Source organism: Antedon mediterranea, chromosome 6, assembly GCF_964355755.1.
Source record: "Antedon mediterranea chromosome 6, ecAntMedi1.1, whole genome shotgun sequence".
In the NCBI taxonomy this organism is placed as follows: Eukaryota; Metazoa; Echinodermata; class Crinoidea; order Comatulida; family Antedonidae; genus Antedon; species Antedon mediterranea.
The window spans coordinates 27,703,113-27,721,259 of record NC_092675.1 but is presented as its reverse complement, the minus strand read 5'-3'; the positions used below and the strand labels follow the sequence as shown (position 1 = coordinate 27,721,259).

General features: G+C 34.2%; 1 protein-coding gene across 1 annotated transcript; it reads left to right on the top strand.

Annotated features, from left to right (window-relative positions):
* Positions 1-335: 335 nt before the first annotated feature.
* LOC140051159 (dickkopf-related protein 4-like) lies at positions 336-10,515 on the top strand. The gene is made up of 3 exons (XM_072096291.1): positions 336-842; positions 8,269-8,512; positions 8,778-10,515. The coding sequence occupies exons 1-3, from the start codon at positions 639-641 to the stop codon at positions 9,173-9,175; spliced, it is 846 nt and encodes a 281-aa protein (XP_071952392.1). The 5' UTR covers positions 336-638; the 3' UTR covers positions 9,176-10,515.
* Positions 10,516-18,147: the final 7,632 nt, after the last annotated feature.

Here is an 18,147-nt window from a genome sequence, read left to right as displayed (position 1 = left end):
GACAATAGGGGAATAGATGAAAACGTCCCCGTTAGGAAACCGATATTTTAATGTTTACGCACCAGTGATCGATTGGCATCCTATCCCCATCGCAGACCTGCTCGCAATGTCCAACACAAAATTTCATCTTCCGAAACCACTCAACCCTAACCCCTTAAGTTACTATAAGTTTGTCGGTCTCTGATTGGTCAACTGTTCTCGTTACGCCGTGTGTACTTTAAAGGTTTTAACCAATTAGCAGGCATTTCGGCTCTCTTTGTCGGCGACTCTCTTATGTTTTCAGAAGGCAAGCATAAAGAACATGTAATTAATCCCACGGGTGTCAAACAGCGGTATATAGTAGAGTAGTAGTGCAATGAAGTTCTCATTTTTACTGATGACGGACAGTAGCTAAGCGGTTCTATATAAATACTACAGAGAGTTAGCACTTCACTTTATTATTGACATTTACTTCGAACGAAACACAACACACGAGTAGTGTTACTCTTGTGATACCCCACCATCAGAGGACTAATATATGAATCAACACTGTCTGCTAGCTATATGAAATATTGACAGTTGGAATAGCGAATCGACTAGCTGGAAATTTCGTTAAGGATTTTATTTTTGTTTATAGAAACATTTTCACTTTCTTCAAAATGTGTGTGTTATCTCAGAGTATATTGTCTGTTTTGGTTGTGTGTGTAGCTGTGTCGTTGCCTTCACAAGGGGTGTACGTTCCTGGGGGATCTTCCACTCGCAGACGTCATCGCAATGGTAAACAATCCGTAAGGACACAGTCACAAGAAAATAGAGCAGGGGGTGCAGACACAGATAGGCCAACAGTATTTGAAAGGACACTTGTAAGTATTTTGGATATTTATTATTTTGTATTGACATTAATAACATAAAAAAAAAGGTCAGTCATTATTGATTGCATCTACATTGACTTTGGATATGAATTTGTTTCGGCCCAAAAGTGGGCTGAATCGTCCCACTAAAAGTGGGCCGAATCGTCCCACCAAAAGTGGGCCGAATCCTCTCAGCAGGGCCGAATCGTCCCGGCCTCGTACACGAAAATAGCAAATCATGTTCGATTTATTAGGCCTACAGAATATTAAATATATGTAATTATATTGAATAAATAGGTTTAAAAGCAATTAATTTATTATCGTGAACTATTCCCATGGGCCATATGCTTAACAATATCTGGAATTGCATTTAATGCTGTACTGTATACAGTACTACTACTTGTCTATTGGAAAACAAATTCATTTGTTTTTCACGCTTGGCTACACACAATTTGTCATGAGTATTTCAAGTCTTCTGATGAACCCGATACGTGCGCACGACAATACAGGTGTCGTAAACACAATTTAAGGACTGTCGCCTTTCTAAAGGAGAGTCCGGAAACAAGCGAACATTTCCTTTTTCTCTCTATTATTGTGTATATAATAATTAAGGAATCGTCGTAATACTTCCTTTGTATTACTCACTCTGTATCTCTTAAATATGATATACGTTTTATAATATAGGTTTTTAATTGAAAGATTGAAGAATTGAAGGGTATCTATAACTAGGTTATCATTATAACATTTTTGTTTTAACGAGAAAGAATGGTTAACTTTTTGCAAACTAAAATATTACTGCTTTTGTTGAAAATAGTAAAATTAAAATCGTTTGGCCTATTTCAGTACTATATATTATAGAGGGCGTATGCTAATCTACATTTGGCCGCCCCATAAATCAGCCCGTAAATGCATGAACATAAGTTACTACTTCAAAGTAATTTTGTTTAGTTATCACATTAATCTACAAATATAATTATTAATAATAATATTAATATTTATTCGGCAAAAGTTTTTAAAAGTACGTTTTACATTTCATCTTGCCAGGAGCAAGTAATAGGCATGAGCCCAAATAGAAGTTAGATTCATTCACTAACAAAAATTTAAATTCTAAAAGCACAATTCTTTGTTGGTCAGGTCATTTTTCTTTGAGTACTGTAAGAATTACAATTATTTGAATACCAAATTGTAGCAGTAGGCCCACTTACCACTACCTACCTGGTACCATTATTGCTTTGCGGAATAGTAACGTGCACATCAATGAAATATATCATAATAGTTCTACTTTATAGCTAATTGTCCAGATACAAATAATATTTCTCTATACTTTTCCAATCAATGGCAAGTATTTATCTATTATTTTCAGAAGAAAGAATAAAAGGCGGTGTTTGTTATTTTCTGTTTTTATTTGTTCGGCACTCTACAAGAGTCGAATTAATGAGTCCTGATTTTTCACCTGCTGAAGGTTCAGACAATGTTTGAATTCTCCCAGGAGCTTAAATTTAGGCCATTGTGCTTTTAGACAAAGTTCATTTAGTGAATGAAAATAGGACGTAAACAATCTAACTTCTTAAAATCCTAACTTGTTATTAAAAGCCCTTTGAACACCGCCGACATTTTTGCATTTCCCCGATGTTTGAGGACATAAAACATGTCGGTTGCATTATACTGTTCATTGCAAGTAACCCGTATAGGTGTATGTATTCAACATCATACAAATAGAAGAATATTTTGATATATATATAAATATATAAATCCAAAGGCAAATTACTGAAAAAATGACAATGCTGTGGGTATCAGTGGCTGGATCTCAATGGAGATAAAAAAAAAATCAAAACGATAAAGTAAACAGCCAGAAAAGTTAGCAGAGCTTTCGGACAACACTAGCCCTTCATCAGTGCAAGTGAGGGAATTTGGATAAAGTCATATATATATATATATATATATATATATATATATATATATATATATATATATATATATATAAATCATACTGTAAATTATAGAAACAGTGCTCATATTCGGAACATGATCTCATAATCGCGTCGAGCATAGCTCATTGGCGAGAGTTCCGTATTTTTTTAGTTGTATGAAAAAATGTCTCTGGCGACAACTAAAAAAATACGGAACTTTCGCCAATGAGCTATGCTCGACGCGATTATGAGATCATGTTCCGAATATGAGCACTGTTTCTATAATTTACAGTATGATTTATATAAAATTTACACAGTGCTACGCAACATCATTGATTTATATATATATATATATATATATATATATATATATATATATATATATAATCTGCTAACGCTAAATGTGCCTACTTAAGCGTTGTTCCCACTTGGACATAACAGTGACAGTTTGGATGAGCCATCGCGTCGTGATTGTTAATTGCGGCGCGCTTACGTCCCTTGTATTGCGGTCAAGTGGAAACCAAGCTTTAGTGGGGGTAAACAATTTCGAGAGTCACTGCACACTCGTAACCGCATTAAGTACGGACCATAACAATGTACCACGTAATTACGCGTACACAAATATTACGCACGCATAATACAATTTTTAAAAAGCGAATTCCAATGCTCATTTTTGATAGGCCTATTGGATATCCTGAGTAGTTATCACGATAGCGTTACAACGTGTACATTGTATTTCATTTCAGTTGCATTGATCAATGGTTAAATACTCGTAAAAAGACAATAGTATAAGTATAATTGATAGTCAATGGCATGTCGGTACCTTTCATGTTACAGGACCTTGAAAAATGAACTTGGATTTGTCATCGATGAAGAAATTGTACTTTTATGATCGTGGTGACGGAAATTTAATTTACCCGTGTCGAGCGCATCAGCATTTTCGTTGCTTTTTGTATTTTGCGCAAATACATTGTAAAGATACCTGGCAGTTTGTACTAGACACTTAAACATGACGTTCAAACTAGTCTTCGGGTTGATAGATTTAAACATGTACTGCACTGGCAATTTGTTGGCACAAACAATTTCCAAGTTTGCAGAAGTCTCACTAAAGCAAACTTTAGTTTGCAAAGTTAAGCAAACTCTTAACCAAAAATCGGAAAAGTTTTCTAGTGTCGGCTTGTATTTAGTAAATAAGGCTAAATATTATTAACATTCAGTGGACAAATATTGAATCTATGTTTGAGGTCTTAACTGAACATAATTTCCACCACAGCAGTATCTTTTAAATACTTTACGTAAACACATTAAGTACGATTCATTGTTGAGTGTTTAGCTATTTACGAATGTTGTTTACGTAAGGATAGCTTAGCAAAATTTGTCTTGTAATCTAAATTAATCCAGAAAAGAAGCATTGTGTTCAGTTTTACGCCTTTTGTCCGGCAATAATCACCAGAACGTTACAATTTCTACTGGCATGCCGACGGTACTCAAAGAACGATTTTCCAGTCGACTACGTAACCTGTGTTTCGGTACCGGGCGCAAAGGACAGAACAAGTAGCCGACAGGGCGAGAACGTTAGTGCCGCATCCAGGCGTGTATAACACGATTGACTTCTGTTCTTTGCTAAGACAACATCTTCAAAAGGTTCCGCCATCAGACGACAAAGATCGTGATATTGCTCATTGTTGGTGTATATGTGATCCTGATAACGATAATTCACTGAAGAAAAAGGTGTATATTCTTGATTGATGAATATTGTATAACGCCGTCTTGCAGCGAGACGATCGTTTGATAGAGGTGTAATATTTGTTTTTAGGCCCCAATTTGACAGTCTAGGCCCACTGTTTATTTTTATAAAAATTACTCAAAGGTCCGCAATCGGGACGACTTCAAAGCAAAGGTGTTGCGTCCCAAATATCAGGTAGTATAATTGGTGATCTTAAACGTGATGTAAAAAAAAGAAACAACAAATCAATTATGCATGAAAAATGTGAGCCGCCTGGTACAGTTTATATGTATAAACATGAGATTATCTGTTAGATAGAGAAACGGATATATCAATGTTTACCGATTTTAGGTTGATTTATATTTATTACTGTAGGCAACTGTATACAGAAAGTCGAGTGCACGTGAACAGTCGTCATTTGTCTTTATAATTCCGGTTTCAATTTTCAAATTCTATTTAGTCTGTTTAGAGTGTGTACATTGCAGTTATTTATTAATTCAGACCCCTGTGGCGTTCCATACCTCTTACGTGTTACGCGTATATCGGTTGATAAACTTGCCCGTGTTGTGCCATCCGTTAATACGTGATACCGTACTTATCGGCATGTCTTTACTTTCTTCGAATCGCACTGCTCGTGCATCTTTCCTCTACGGGAGATGTTTTGATGTCAATATAATACTTATATCATAATACTTTATTAACATTTCAGCCTGTGTTTAGCCCTCGGGTTGTTTTAAGGGATGCATTCTGACATGTCTGTGAAACAATCTACTCCATCAATATGTCTATATTTCATATGTTTATTTAACCAGTCAAAACTAATTAACATTTTAGATAGATTTAAAACACCATGCTACGTGATCAAGATGTAACTTGAAAATGTTTTAACTATTCCTTTGGTCTCATCGATGTTTAGTTAAAAGCCGCAATTCGGTTTTAAATAATGATTTTATTTCTTAGCATAATCAATTGGTCTTACAAACTAAGACGGTAATTAAGTACCACCAAGCCAGAGAAACGAGTCGCACCGGTCCAGCTGCGCTCCGCATTGGCCAATTGCACTTCAAATAGTCTATAGATTTTAACTTAATACATCCCAGCGGAGTCCCACGGTGCGCGGCGTTTAAGTAACGTCCTCAAAACCGACAAATAGTTTACTCATGCTGCGAAGATCACTCGTCTTAATTTAACTAAAACGGTCCCCCGACTGAGCGTGTGCCCGCATTTAATCGTGTTCACATAACACAGTCAACGTTTAAACTTGCTTGATGGTAAACGATAATATTGATGGCAAAAAAACGAGAATTCGTGGCGGGATAAACGTCAAATGAAGGTGAGCGTTACACCTGCATTTAACCTATGAGCCATTTTCATTTTCACTAATACCGCAGGCGTGTTTATTTTCATAACTGACTACTTCCACCTACCATGGATTCTCTTTCATGAAACATTACCTTAAAAGCCGACATTATTTAAAGTCTATTAAGTTTTGACAGTTGACATATCTCCGAGAAGATTGTCCATTTTTATTTGAATGCGTTTTAAAAAGCAATTAATGTAAAGACATATCTTTTCAAGTGAACCGTGTCATGCTCTGGCAGTAGAGGAGGACCCGCAGAGGGTAGGCCTATATCGCAGAAGAAAAGGGAGCCGGGAAATACATTTACAGACATACATACATACATGCACCTCCTTTAAAAACATTTTAACACAGTTTAGTTGTGTTATAAATACTGACATGATGGACGTTTTAACATTCGATTTGTTAAGTGGGGCTCCTGAAACACTTTACCAGGAAAGTAACATAAGTCAACAAACACAACGATTGACAAATGTGCACCTATGGCGAACTCAATCGCGACGTGGGCACCATTTGGGCGAAAGGTGGTATTGCTTCTACGGATATTCATTACCAATAGCATTAGTTTATTAATAAATTGAACGAAAAAATATCGAATTGTCTAGTAAATGGTCACACTTTGAACCGTTTGTTCCTGTAAGTATACCGCCGATATGTTATCCACTCAAAAAAGCGGCGAAGATCAAAGAAGCTCGAAGAAGGTAAATGGCGCATAACCGTCACGTGCCTGTATTTCTTAAACAAACGATGTATGGTTTATTACGAACTGCCACCTCGGAATGCCTATTCAGCCAGAAACTTAAACACAACATATTCGTTGAGATACTATCGGAGCCAGTCATGCCCTTCAAAGCAGTCGGTCGGCCATTAAAGACGTAATCGTTGCAATATATACAATGATAGAACATGGTTCCCACTAGACGCAACAATGACGTAGGCGAATGAGTTGACCAATGACAAGTAAAGCACAGTTCGGATGATATACGCATCGCGCGTAACTGTTTAATTTACTCGAGGTATGCATACGTGTCTTTGCGTTGCATCCAAGTGGCTCAGCAAACTAAACGCCGCGTATTTACGACCCACGTGGCGTAAAAGTAAACGCATTTTGATCGGTTTTAAATAGAGAAATAAAAGGTTATTTGAAAACAGTTAATATACAAACTTGATTTTAACTCACTGCTATTCATTCATCGTCAGAATTAACTAAAAATATATCAAATTACAATTGCACAAATAACCTGTTCTAAGACACTATGTAAACTTGGAGTGAAATCATAAATCTTAACGATTTTGGTTCAATACACAAATTTTGTTATTTATGATTTAAAAGTAACACAATGAATGTGGGTACATGGAATGTTACCTCTTGTAAACCAACATTTATTTTTAGTGACATTCACCACGTAAATATAGAATCATTGCGGGGACATATTCGTGATCCAACAAAAGGCTGGCCGTAGAAAACATTGTCCAACATTCGTTTCAAGGTAAAGTTTCCTCATTCATTCATTCATTCATTTGGTCAAAATCATCAAGACAACGAGTAAAATACACTTAAAATGGAGTTTAAAAGATACAAAACTGCAATAAAAGAATAAAAGCAGAAAGTGTGAGTTAAAATTTTAAAAAATTACAGTAAAAAAATATTATAATAAGGGTGTTCCCTGAATAGGAGTTCCCAAAGGGGAGAGTCTACCCTTTCCTTTCTCCAAAACTCGCAATATTTTTGATGAGGAAGTATTCTCCGCCTCTGTGGTAAACAACAACAAACAAAATCGTTTACATATTTGTAGTCTTTACGCTAAATTAGACTTTTACTAATAGTTGTTTATTTTTATCGGCTTGTGGATTTCGTCAAATCCTTTGTATTTCTCCACCATTTAAAGACAAAGCTATCATTCGAAGCCAATAACAGCAGTAATATTTTAACATTTACCTATTTAACAGTTGGGTTGTATTATCATGGAGGCTATACTAAGTTTAGTTTATTCCTTTGAAATCGTTATGACGTAATCGTTTACGATCATTTTGAGTTCAGAACACGCTGTTGCACCTTTCACGCATTTTAAACGCAGTAATCCATGGTCGGCAACTTTGTTACAACTTCAATGCTTGCGTTGTAACATGGTAAATACCGTTATTAATTGAATATTTAGGTTGATCAAACTGGCGCACTTCTGCCTTTGGCCTATTAGTCTTTTGCACGTGGTCGTATTACTATCCGAATTTGTTTCTAGAATAGTTGACATAAACAATGTCCTCATTTTCTATAAGTCATCCGTACATAATATTGATTTGTTATACATTCTGAGATAAATTAAATTAACTAGCAACGTTTTGTAAACCATAATATTGTGTAATGCAGTACATAAGTTATTTATTATCAGTAGGCCTAATTCCGTTAATTATCTGAATTTCACTTTTTTTTTTCTAATTCAGGTTTTATGCACTAATGACAATTCTTGTGAAAAGAGGGAATTCTGCCATGGTGGAGAGGGCCACAAGTCATGTTTGCCCTGTAGGAAACCAGGACGCCGTTGTCATAGAAATGAAATGTGTTGCCGCGGTAACGAATGCGTAGACGGTGTTTGTCGTTCAAAGAAAGTATCAGCTAACTCAAGATTCGAACCTGTCGTCGATGAAGAGAGTATTGCTCAAGACACAAAAGCAAATATGTTTAGACGTAAGTGAAGTATGTTTCTGAATCGATTATTATTTTGCTGCAAGTACCAGGTGCGTAATGTACGTGTAACGATTAATAATAGAGGGCGCAAGTAAAAAGTTCAGTTAACAAGTTGATGCGATGATTTTAAAAATGTGTTCCTTTCGTGTACACCGATATAACTTTTATACAACTTTTTTATACAATTTTGAATTTGCTTTATGTTGAAGTACTGTACAGTATATACACACTGATTAACTAATTTTTATTTTATATTTGATTTTAGTTCAAGAAGATGATCGCTGTCAAAGTTCAATTGAATGTGACGTAGGTCTCTGTTGTGCACAACACTATTGGTCAAAAATCTGTAAAAAGATTCTGGTAGAGGACGATGTGTGTACAAAGAAGCGAAGTTCAATAGATTTGTTTCAACGGTGTGATTGTGGAGAAGGCCTAGCTTGTAAACGTAACCCGAATCCCCAGTTACGCCTCCACTACTGCCAGGCAGTAAAAAATAAGGAAACACAAACAACAAAACCAACTGAAGAAAGCAAGAAAGAATCACCAATAAGAATAGTAGTTGGTAGCAGTAAAGAAGTCTATGAAATTGACTCTTTTTCAGAGACGACAACAGACAAGAACAAAGGTCACACTGACGTTTTAAGGGACTTAATAGTTCAATAAAGCCTAGCATAGTTTGTACTCTCTTGTAACTTATGTAATTAAGAAAATCCCCTTTGTAATTATCTTAAATTTGTATATAATATCTTAGAGCTGATATGTACATAAAGAATTTTTTTATTAAACAAAAATCATGGTTTTGTATTTAATTGTATAAAAAAAATCGTATGAAATGTAAATAATCATGTGTGATATTTAACCTTTGACATGGTGACATTTGTCTAAGAAATTACATTAAATGTATCATAAAAGAAATAAGGAAAAAAACTAAATATATATTATATAATATAAGAATTTCTTCATTTTTACGTTACGTTTATTATAAAGAAAGGTATCCAACTTTCTGTTATAAGATTATTAGGTATTATTCGTTTCATTGCTTTTATTACGTTCTTCATTTTGTTATTAACGTTATTAAAGTTTCGTTACATTACGGTTATTTATAAGAAGTGTAGGCCTACTTACCTCTCTATAGTTATTCTTTCAGTTTAATTATTGCCTCATTGGGCCTAATTACGTTAAAAGTTTTTGTTAGTAAAAACTTTATAATAAAATCGTTAAGTTATTAAAGTTACGTTAATGTAACATTACAGTTTATTTACTACGTTTTATAAGGTTTTCTGTTCTGAAAAGTGTCCATTCAATGAACATGTTTTACTTACTGGATAATTTGACATTATCATTAGTTTATGTTTTAATTACTGCTTAAGTTTTCTTTACCGTTATTGAAATTAGTTATTTCTTTAAAAATAGTAATTACAAAATCCGAAGCAATATACCCATGTAAGAGTAATTTTACTCTTCTCTGATATACCGAACTAATAATATCTTTAACGAATTGGTCGAATTAATTTATCAATAAAAAAAAATCACTACCACAAGTAGACTCTAAAGCTTGGTTCCCACTAGGACGTAACGCAAGGACGTAACGCAAGGACGTAAACGAAACGCAAGCATGTTGACAAATGGCAAGCATCAGTTTGAATAATCCATCGCTTGTCATTGGTCAACTAACTTACGTTGCGTTACGTCCTTGTGTTACGTCTCTAGGGGGAACCAAGCTTTATACTAATAATTTGAATCATAAAAGGCCTCACATGCATGTTTCTCTGGTAACGGCCCTGTGTAGTTCTGCGTCAAAAAGATGTAATTAAAATCTTAAATACGTAAAGAAGAATATAATTATAATTGGATTTGTAAAACAACTCTAGGCCTACATATAGTGTAAAACTTGGAACTCGTGGAAGAAACCTCCATGAGGCAAGAAAGTTGTATAAAATATTTACAGACAAACAACCTTGAGATGCAGGGTTAATGTATATTGATTATAATAAATATGAAAACTGGAATACAATATCTGGCTTCAGTATCTTATTATTGTCGTTGTTAAAGCTAAAAGACACTAGACCTGCAATTGTTGACGTTTTGTAAAAATAATGCATATAGGCCTATATATAACTTTAAAAACATTAAACCAAGTCATTTCTCTTCTTTGATGTGCGTTTATGGAATTTATAGCGTACATAGTAAGTACGTAGCCCATATCTGTCGAGAACCAAATAACTCATTAACAAAACGAATGCTCTTTGCACAAGCCCGAAAACCATACTATCGTGACCCATGGATCAAATTAATCAATCTCCTTCAGTGCGATCCTAGTCAAGCTAAGAAGCTAACCCAGTCAAGGAAGCCCTTCAACAGTCGGATCCAGCATATATTTGGATGCTAGAGAAGACTGCCTCTTGGATGCGACTGGCATCAGTGGGAGGAACAAAACTGTACTGTACAACTGTACTGCGGGCCGCTACAATCATTAGAATCGACTTAATTTTCACATTTTTAACTGTTTGTATGGTATTTATTTTTACATAAAAGTAGTGTGTGACCTTAAATTAGGTCAAACAACGTAGGTCTAGTGTCTTTAAATATTTCCGAAGATGTGATTATAGTTATAATGATTACACCTTTTCATGGCACTTTAATCATAATAGAACAGAAAAATAATATGATTAAAGACACAAAATATCAATAAGTTATGTATGTCATCGCAATAGAAATATAACAATGTTACTAAATTACATAATGGATGGACCAGCATTGTGTCAACATGAAAGTGAGACTGAGTTTATACAGAAAATAGTGGTACTATTGCATGAACCTGCCAAAAAGGCAGAAAACAAAAGAGGTGAAGGTAAAAAAAACCTTTTACACTGTATTTATTACATAAAAAAACATAAATTAAAGATGTATTGTCCCTTTGTCAAATTCCAAAAAAAAAAAAAAAAGATTTCGAAAAAAAGTGGGTCATTTTGAAGTATCACAATAGTTATTAATTTTCACCAAAAATGAGTTGAAAAAAAAAATCATTTAACTGAAATACAGACGTTTTTTGGTTAAAAAAATAACTTTGACTTCCAGTCAAAGTTTTCTATCAAAACATATTTCGTAATGCACCGCGCTTATTGGGCTACTCTGTATGCATAATCATAAAACTTCCTCGCAATCTGTGTGAAAACACCTTCTCATCCGTGACGAGTTGTAAACAATCCTAATTAGCATCATGCATAATGTATACTCATAGTTTGAAATCATTGTTTACTTTCGCTCGGGACGATTATCCAGACGAAATGTAATCAAATTAATTTAGCTGTTAATTACGTAAAATTGTTGTTTTTGGCTTGAATTTTCAACTTAAGGTGAATAACTTTAATATTACTTTGATATGGAGAATTTAAATTTAGAATATTTTGACCTTTATTTTTTTGTGTTTCAAGGGACAATACATCTTTAAAGAAAAAATGGGTTGAGTAGATAATAATAGAAAAATAATGTAGGAGCATTATTGTCGTTTAACTTATCCAGGAGGAGAGCACAGAGAGAAAAACTGGCTACAATTATACTTATCCAGGAGGAGAGCACAGAGAGAAAAACTGGCTACAATTATACTTATCCAGGAGGAGAGCACAGAGAGAAAAACTGGCTACAATTATACTTATCCAGGAGGAGAGCACAGAGAGAAAAACTGGCTACAATTATACTTATCCAGGAGGAGAGCACAGAGAGAAAAACTGGCTACAATTATACTTATCCAGGAGGAGAGCACAGAGAGAAAAACTGGCTACAAGTATACTTATCCAGGAGGAGGAGAGCACAGAGAGAGAAAAACTGGCTACAATTATACAATACAATATTTACAAAGTACGTACGTTTTCTTAATAATATTTATATGTCGCCTTACAGGTGACGATTAATACGGTATAGTCTCAGTGATCTGTAAGCCTTCGGTCATTACCAATCACTGCATTATTGTCTACATGATGGACCACTAACCATGAAGGAGAACCAAGCAAACATACTTGTAATCAGGAAACAAACACACACATTCAGAAGGCTTAAAATATATCATATCAGAGTACGTTTTACGATTTTTAATTAATTGTTTGTTTGTTTTAGAGAATGTGTGTTGAATATATGACCAGATATGTAACATTTTAAATCATGTTTACAGTTACCTGTGAACATTTACAAAGTTTGTTTGAATATATAAATTAAAATTAGAGGGCGCTCTACCAAAATAACTATTTATCACAGCTGCATTTAAAAAAAAATTAGTTACGGTAGGAAAACTAAATAAATGAATGTCGCATATCTGTTTATAATGCTTTCCCTGTCTGTACGTTTTACTATAATAATTATAATACATTATACAGTTTCGTCAACCTACCTTCTGTTCTTCTTCTTTGATCTCTACTTGTCGTAAACTTCAAACTGTCCTAAACATCTTACCATCAATCAGATGTCTTCCCTCTTGGCGCTACATGAGGTATATTATTCAGAGCGTCATTCTAACGACTGGAGCATTCTCTACTTCTCTACGGAGCGCCATTTATGCCTTTATTAACTTTAATAATAGAAATAGTACTACGGTAACTGCTCAAGTGGACCCAATTTAGCACCAGGGTAGCACAGTGATATAAAATAGAAATAAAAGTCACTACTTTTAATATCGTTTCGTATATACCCATATCACAAACTGACAAACAGAAACATCTTGGCATTCACATTGATTCAAATTTATCTTTTTCTTTACATGTAAATAAACTCCGTTCCATTATCCCTAAAGCTCATCCTCTCACACCACGAACTAACATTTACAACACCTTAAATCTTCATACAGTCCAAGATGGCATGCATCTACAACTGGGCTGCCTTGCCTACAGGCCTGCAAATGGTCTTGCTCCGGAATACTTTGCCCTGCGTCTTGCCAGAATTCCAAATCATCGATGTACCCGAAGTGTCAGTGAGAGGAAATTTGTCGTCCCTTTCCCTAAAACTGAAACTTTTAAGAACAGCTTCATCTATAGAGCACCAACATACCTGAATTTGATACCCACCAAACTAAGAAATGCGGTAACAATAAATAATTTTAAGTCTGCTCTAAAAAAATATTTAATCCCAAAAGAAAAAACTCAACGTTTTGTATAGTATTGTAGGCTATATTTTTGTATTTAAGTACATATAGGCCCTATATTATATATTTTTATATTTTTTTGACATAGTTCATCCGTTTTTTCATATATGTTTTTGACTGTCTGCATATGCTGTTTATGGCCACCCTCACAAAATAAGGTTTAATAAAAAAATAAAATAGAAATAAAGTCACTACATTTTTATATCTTTTCGTATGTTAATACAATGTGCTCAGGTGGACCCAATTTGGCCCCAGTGGAGCACAGTGATATAAAATAGAAATAAAGTCACTAAATTTTAATATCTTTTCGTATAAAACACTGTTCTCAAGTGGACACAATTTAGTACCAGTGGAGCAGTGATATAAAATAGAAATAAAGTAACTCAAGTTTCAATCTTTTCGTATATTAATAAATTGTGCTCAAGTGGACCCAATTTGGCGCCAGTGGATTTTTTTTTTAAATGGAAAATAATGAATATTGTTTTTCTTTTATTTTGAAAGAGAGATATTTTGAAGATTGTAAATTTCAAGTGGAACTTAAAATCAGAAACAAAGTTGCATGGCATTATTTTCCATTAAATATACTGCCATAAAACCTCGAAAAGAAGCCCATGTGCTCCTTCATTTTTAGTACTCTTGGGTGGGCTTCTTTTCCACATAGAGTTCTTTTCGAGATTACTTTTGCAAATTAAACGAGGGGAACTGCTAACTTCCCGCCCGGAAAATATTTTATTTACATGATTTGAAAAATCTTCTAATTTAAATAATTAACAGCATCAAAATTTAACAGTGAGGCGTTTTGACCGCGAATGACTAACATACCATCCTTCCCCATTACACCTGCACAAACTCATTTGCATAACAACGCAGGGCTTACCAAACTGTGTTTAAATAGCTACAAGGTCCCCAGAAATGACAACTATAGTATTTTGAAACATGATATATAAGAGTCTTCACTACCCCACCATGATTGGGGCTGAGCAAAGACAATTTTGAAAAAAATATTTATTGAAATATGAAATTAAATATTAAGTCTCCTGTTAAGCTCACCATGATTTGGGCAGAGCTAAGAATGAAAGCTGAGTCCCCGGAAATTATGAAACGAAATATAAAAGTCTTCAGGACCAGCCATGCAATGCACGCGGCCGTGACTGTAATTCAACAAAACAAAATTATGCAATACAAACAGAGCTAGCACACAAAAGCCTACCTACTAATTTTAATATTTAGAAAACAATTGGGAGTTATTATATCACCTTTGATAATTATAATGTTAAATTTCAACTATCCAGATGCGAATTTTAGGTTGGGTTTTAAAAACTTCAATTTCGAAGATCTGCTTAAAACATATTTATTTATTTATTTATTCTGCCATAAACTTTTATTCACAACATATTAGTAGGCCTACAATACAATATCGTACATGAAACGGATATTTGAAAATACACTATAATGTGTAACGGTAGAATTACAATTATAATGTAAAAGATTAACAAAATAAAAATTGAACAGTGTTGTGAGTTGATCGCGAATGACTAACAATACCATCTTTCCCACAGCACATGTGCACACTCATTTGCATAACAAACGCACGGCATACCAAACTACGATGAGATAAAATTAATTCTCTTCTAAACACGTAACGAAGAGAATTAATTTTCCCTTTTTTTTACATTAAAATAAATTGAGGGCGCTAAACATAAAATTTAAACCATCAAAGCAGTTGACGAGAGCCAAAAAAAAGATGGTAAATGTGCTCTCCCTGCCTCAGCACTAAGGCCCTGCCACAGCCTTTTGGGGTCGTTTCCACCACATCACCAGATGCATTGATGTTGTCGCCTCATGATGTGTGGTGGAAAGGGGGACGTATGATCTGTGAACCCCAAACACAGTGACTCGCATAGCCTTAACTCTATTCCACCGACCAGCGTGGGAATCGAACCCACGACATACGTGTTGTTAACACGACGCTCAGACGACTGAGCTAACTGATCATTTTGGTTTTAGCAAGGTTAATAGGATATTTATGACGTAATGATCAATTACGTAATACACGTATAAATAGACTATTATCAGTTTTTCAGTCATGTACTTGGTGGCGTAATGGGTAATGCTCAGTTTTGAGTGCTATCGGCTGGGGTTCGAACCTCGACGGATATTTTTATTTTTTTTAATAATTGTTTTTTTTTAAATAGAAATATGTGACACTGTATTGTCGAACATGTATGGTACCATACCGGTAGGTATTCAAATATGCTTAATACGAAAAGATATTAAAATTCAGTGACTTATTTCTATTTTATATCGAGGCGCTACGACATTATTGTTAGAACAATAGCGCCCCCAAGCGATTTGTTATGATTCAAAACCCATTTTAATTGCATAATGTGTCTGTCTATTTGTAATTACCACAAATTCGCCAAATCAAAGGTTCGAATCTTATGATTATTATTTGTATAAGGCAATTTAAACAATGCCTGAGAAATAAAGAAACAGATAAACAAATATCATAAGCATAAAATCGAATCTAATAATATTACAATCGATTTACGAATTTTTTATTTTTTTCAAATGTTTTCCTCTATTTTCGATTTTAAGAACCAATTCACAATTTAAGAACCATTAATGAACGGCATGAATAGAGACTTATTTTGTGTAACAGTTTGTTGTGGCGCCTGTAATGAATGATGTATAATGACATTTTTAGATTTATTTTTAAGGTTATACTCGAAAACTCCAGTTACAGAAAACAAAAAATCAGAGTCATAATATGGCAACAGCGCCATCAACGTTATTACATTTTTCGGTCGACTTACTTTGAATTATGGATAGTACGAATAAAGAACGAGACGTACAACAACGTACCTCTTACATTTTGACCTCTTCTTTTCCTCTTATTGATTAATTCAAGTCCTTGAAAAAGTTCTTGCGTGATGAGGATATAAATGCTAAATAAGTGGCTTTAAGTGCTTAGAAAATTGTTTCTGTTTTTCTTATCGGAAATATCGATATTGAAGAATTCAGATGAAAAAAAATGTTTACGTTAGGCCTACTAACTAAATGTCTAACAGATTATAACACAATTATACGGTAGCCTAAATGTTAACGTTTTAAGGGTTGTGTTCTTTCTGTTGCCCGAACATTCATATCCGCTATACCCTGTCTAGAGTTTGTTCAACAGGTTCCCTATCTATCGACTTGGTCTAATAAAATGAACATAACTAAATTATATTTGCCAAAAACGATTACTAAAATATATTTGCCAAAAAAAGATTACTTTTAGCAAGGTTTCTAGCTTTAAATTTGTTAAAGTTGGCCTGTGAAAAATATTAAAAATGCTATTCATATTTCAGGAGCCTTTTTATTCTCAAATGTTTTTATCATGACTCATTATAATAACTGAATATCGTAATAAGATAAATATAACGTCCTTGTACTGTATATGTTTATTACAAGATATTAAGGTTAGACCTATATAAAGTTTATATGTATTAAAATGTGTTGACTAAATTGTAGCTTGCAAATTAGACTTTCCCTCAGTCTGTTGTCTTTTTTATGTTCGTCCACCAGTCGGCGTTTATATTTGTGTCGGAAAACTACGGACGCCTGTATTATACGTCAGAAACGCCAGATGTGCCAAAATATTTATATTTTTACTATTTTTAGTCTAGCTAGAACTTAAACTACTCGCAGGGCTTCAGGCTTACTTTGATTCCATTTTTGAAAAAGGATTCTGTAAAGGCAACCACTTTTCAAATCGCGGCGGCCCGCCAAGCCGGATATACGCCTAGTACGTATCATTGAAATGTATTTTATAATGAAGTTTATATTAGCTTCTTGGTAATGTACATTTAATTTTCCATATCTTATTAATTTTGAGTTGCCGGGCTGTGGGTAGTGTTAGAGGTAATCGACCCTTTTCCCACAACCACTCCGCCTACACAATTTGAGTAACACCGTTATACATGTTTGAAACAAGGACATAATGTTTTCACTGATATTATAAATCCTGCTTAATAAATAATATTAAAACAATACAAATATCAATATGTGAATGACATAATTGATGCAATAGATTCTAAGAATACACAACGACTTTTAAGCCGATTTCCGTCTACAGTAAATACGCAACACTTCAAGTTGATGACAGGTGTCTTTATATCTGTTTAGAATTCAAATTTTCATCTTATTTAATGTGCAAATTTGTAGGAAAAGCCTGCCTCTTGTTTTCAGTTTTAATATAATATTTAAGCTTGTTCTATTAAGCTAATTTCCTATTACACTAGGACACAACGAAAGAACGTAGGCGCAACGGTTCCAGCCAGGAATGGCCTGACTGGAGATTTATGATGTTAATCAACCAGAAACAGTTTAAAGGCAAAGTTTATATAGACATAAAAAAAGTAATAGGAATCTATTAAGGCCTACTTTATAGTCACGTTAGAGGATTACTGTCCACCACCAAACTACAGCGAATTCAGACAGAGAAATCTTATACTATTAC

Bases quoted from the DNA above. Each gene is read 5' to 3' on its own strand.
- LOC140051159 (XM_072096291.1), top strand. From the start codon at position 639: ATGTGTGTGTTATCTCAGAGTATATTGTCTGTTTTGGTTGTGTGTGTA. The intron at 843-8,268 runs GTAAGTATTTTG...TTTCTAATTCAG, and splicing joins CAGTATTTGAAAGGACACTT to GTTTTATGCACTAATGACAA. The intron at 8,513-8,777 runs GTAAGTGAAGTA...ATTTGATTTTAG, and splicing joins AAAAGCAAATATGTTTAGAC to TTCAAGAAGATGATCGCTGT.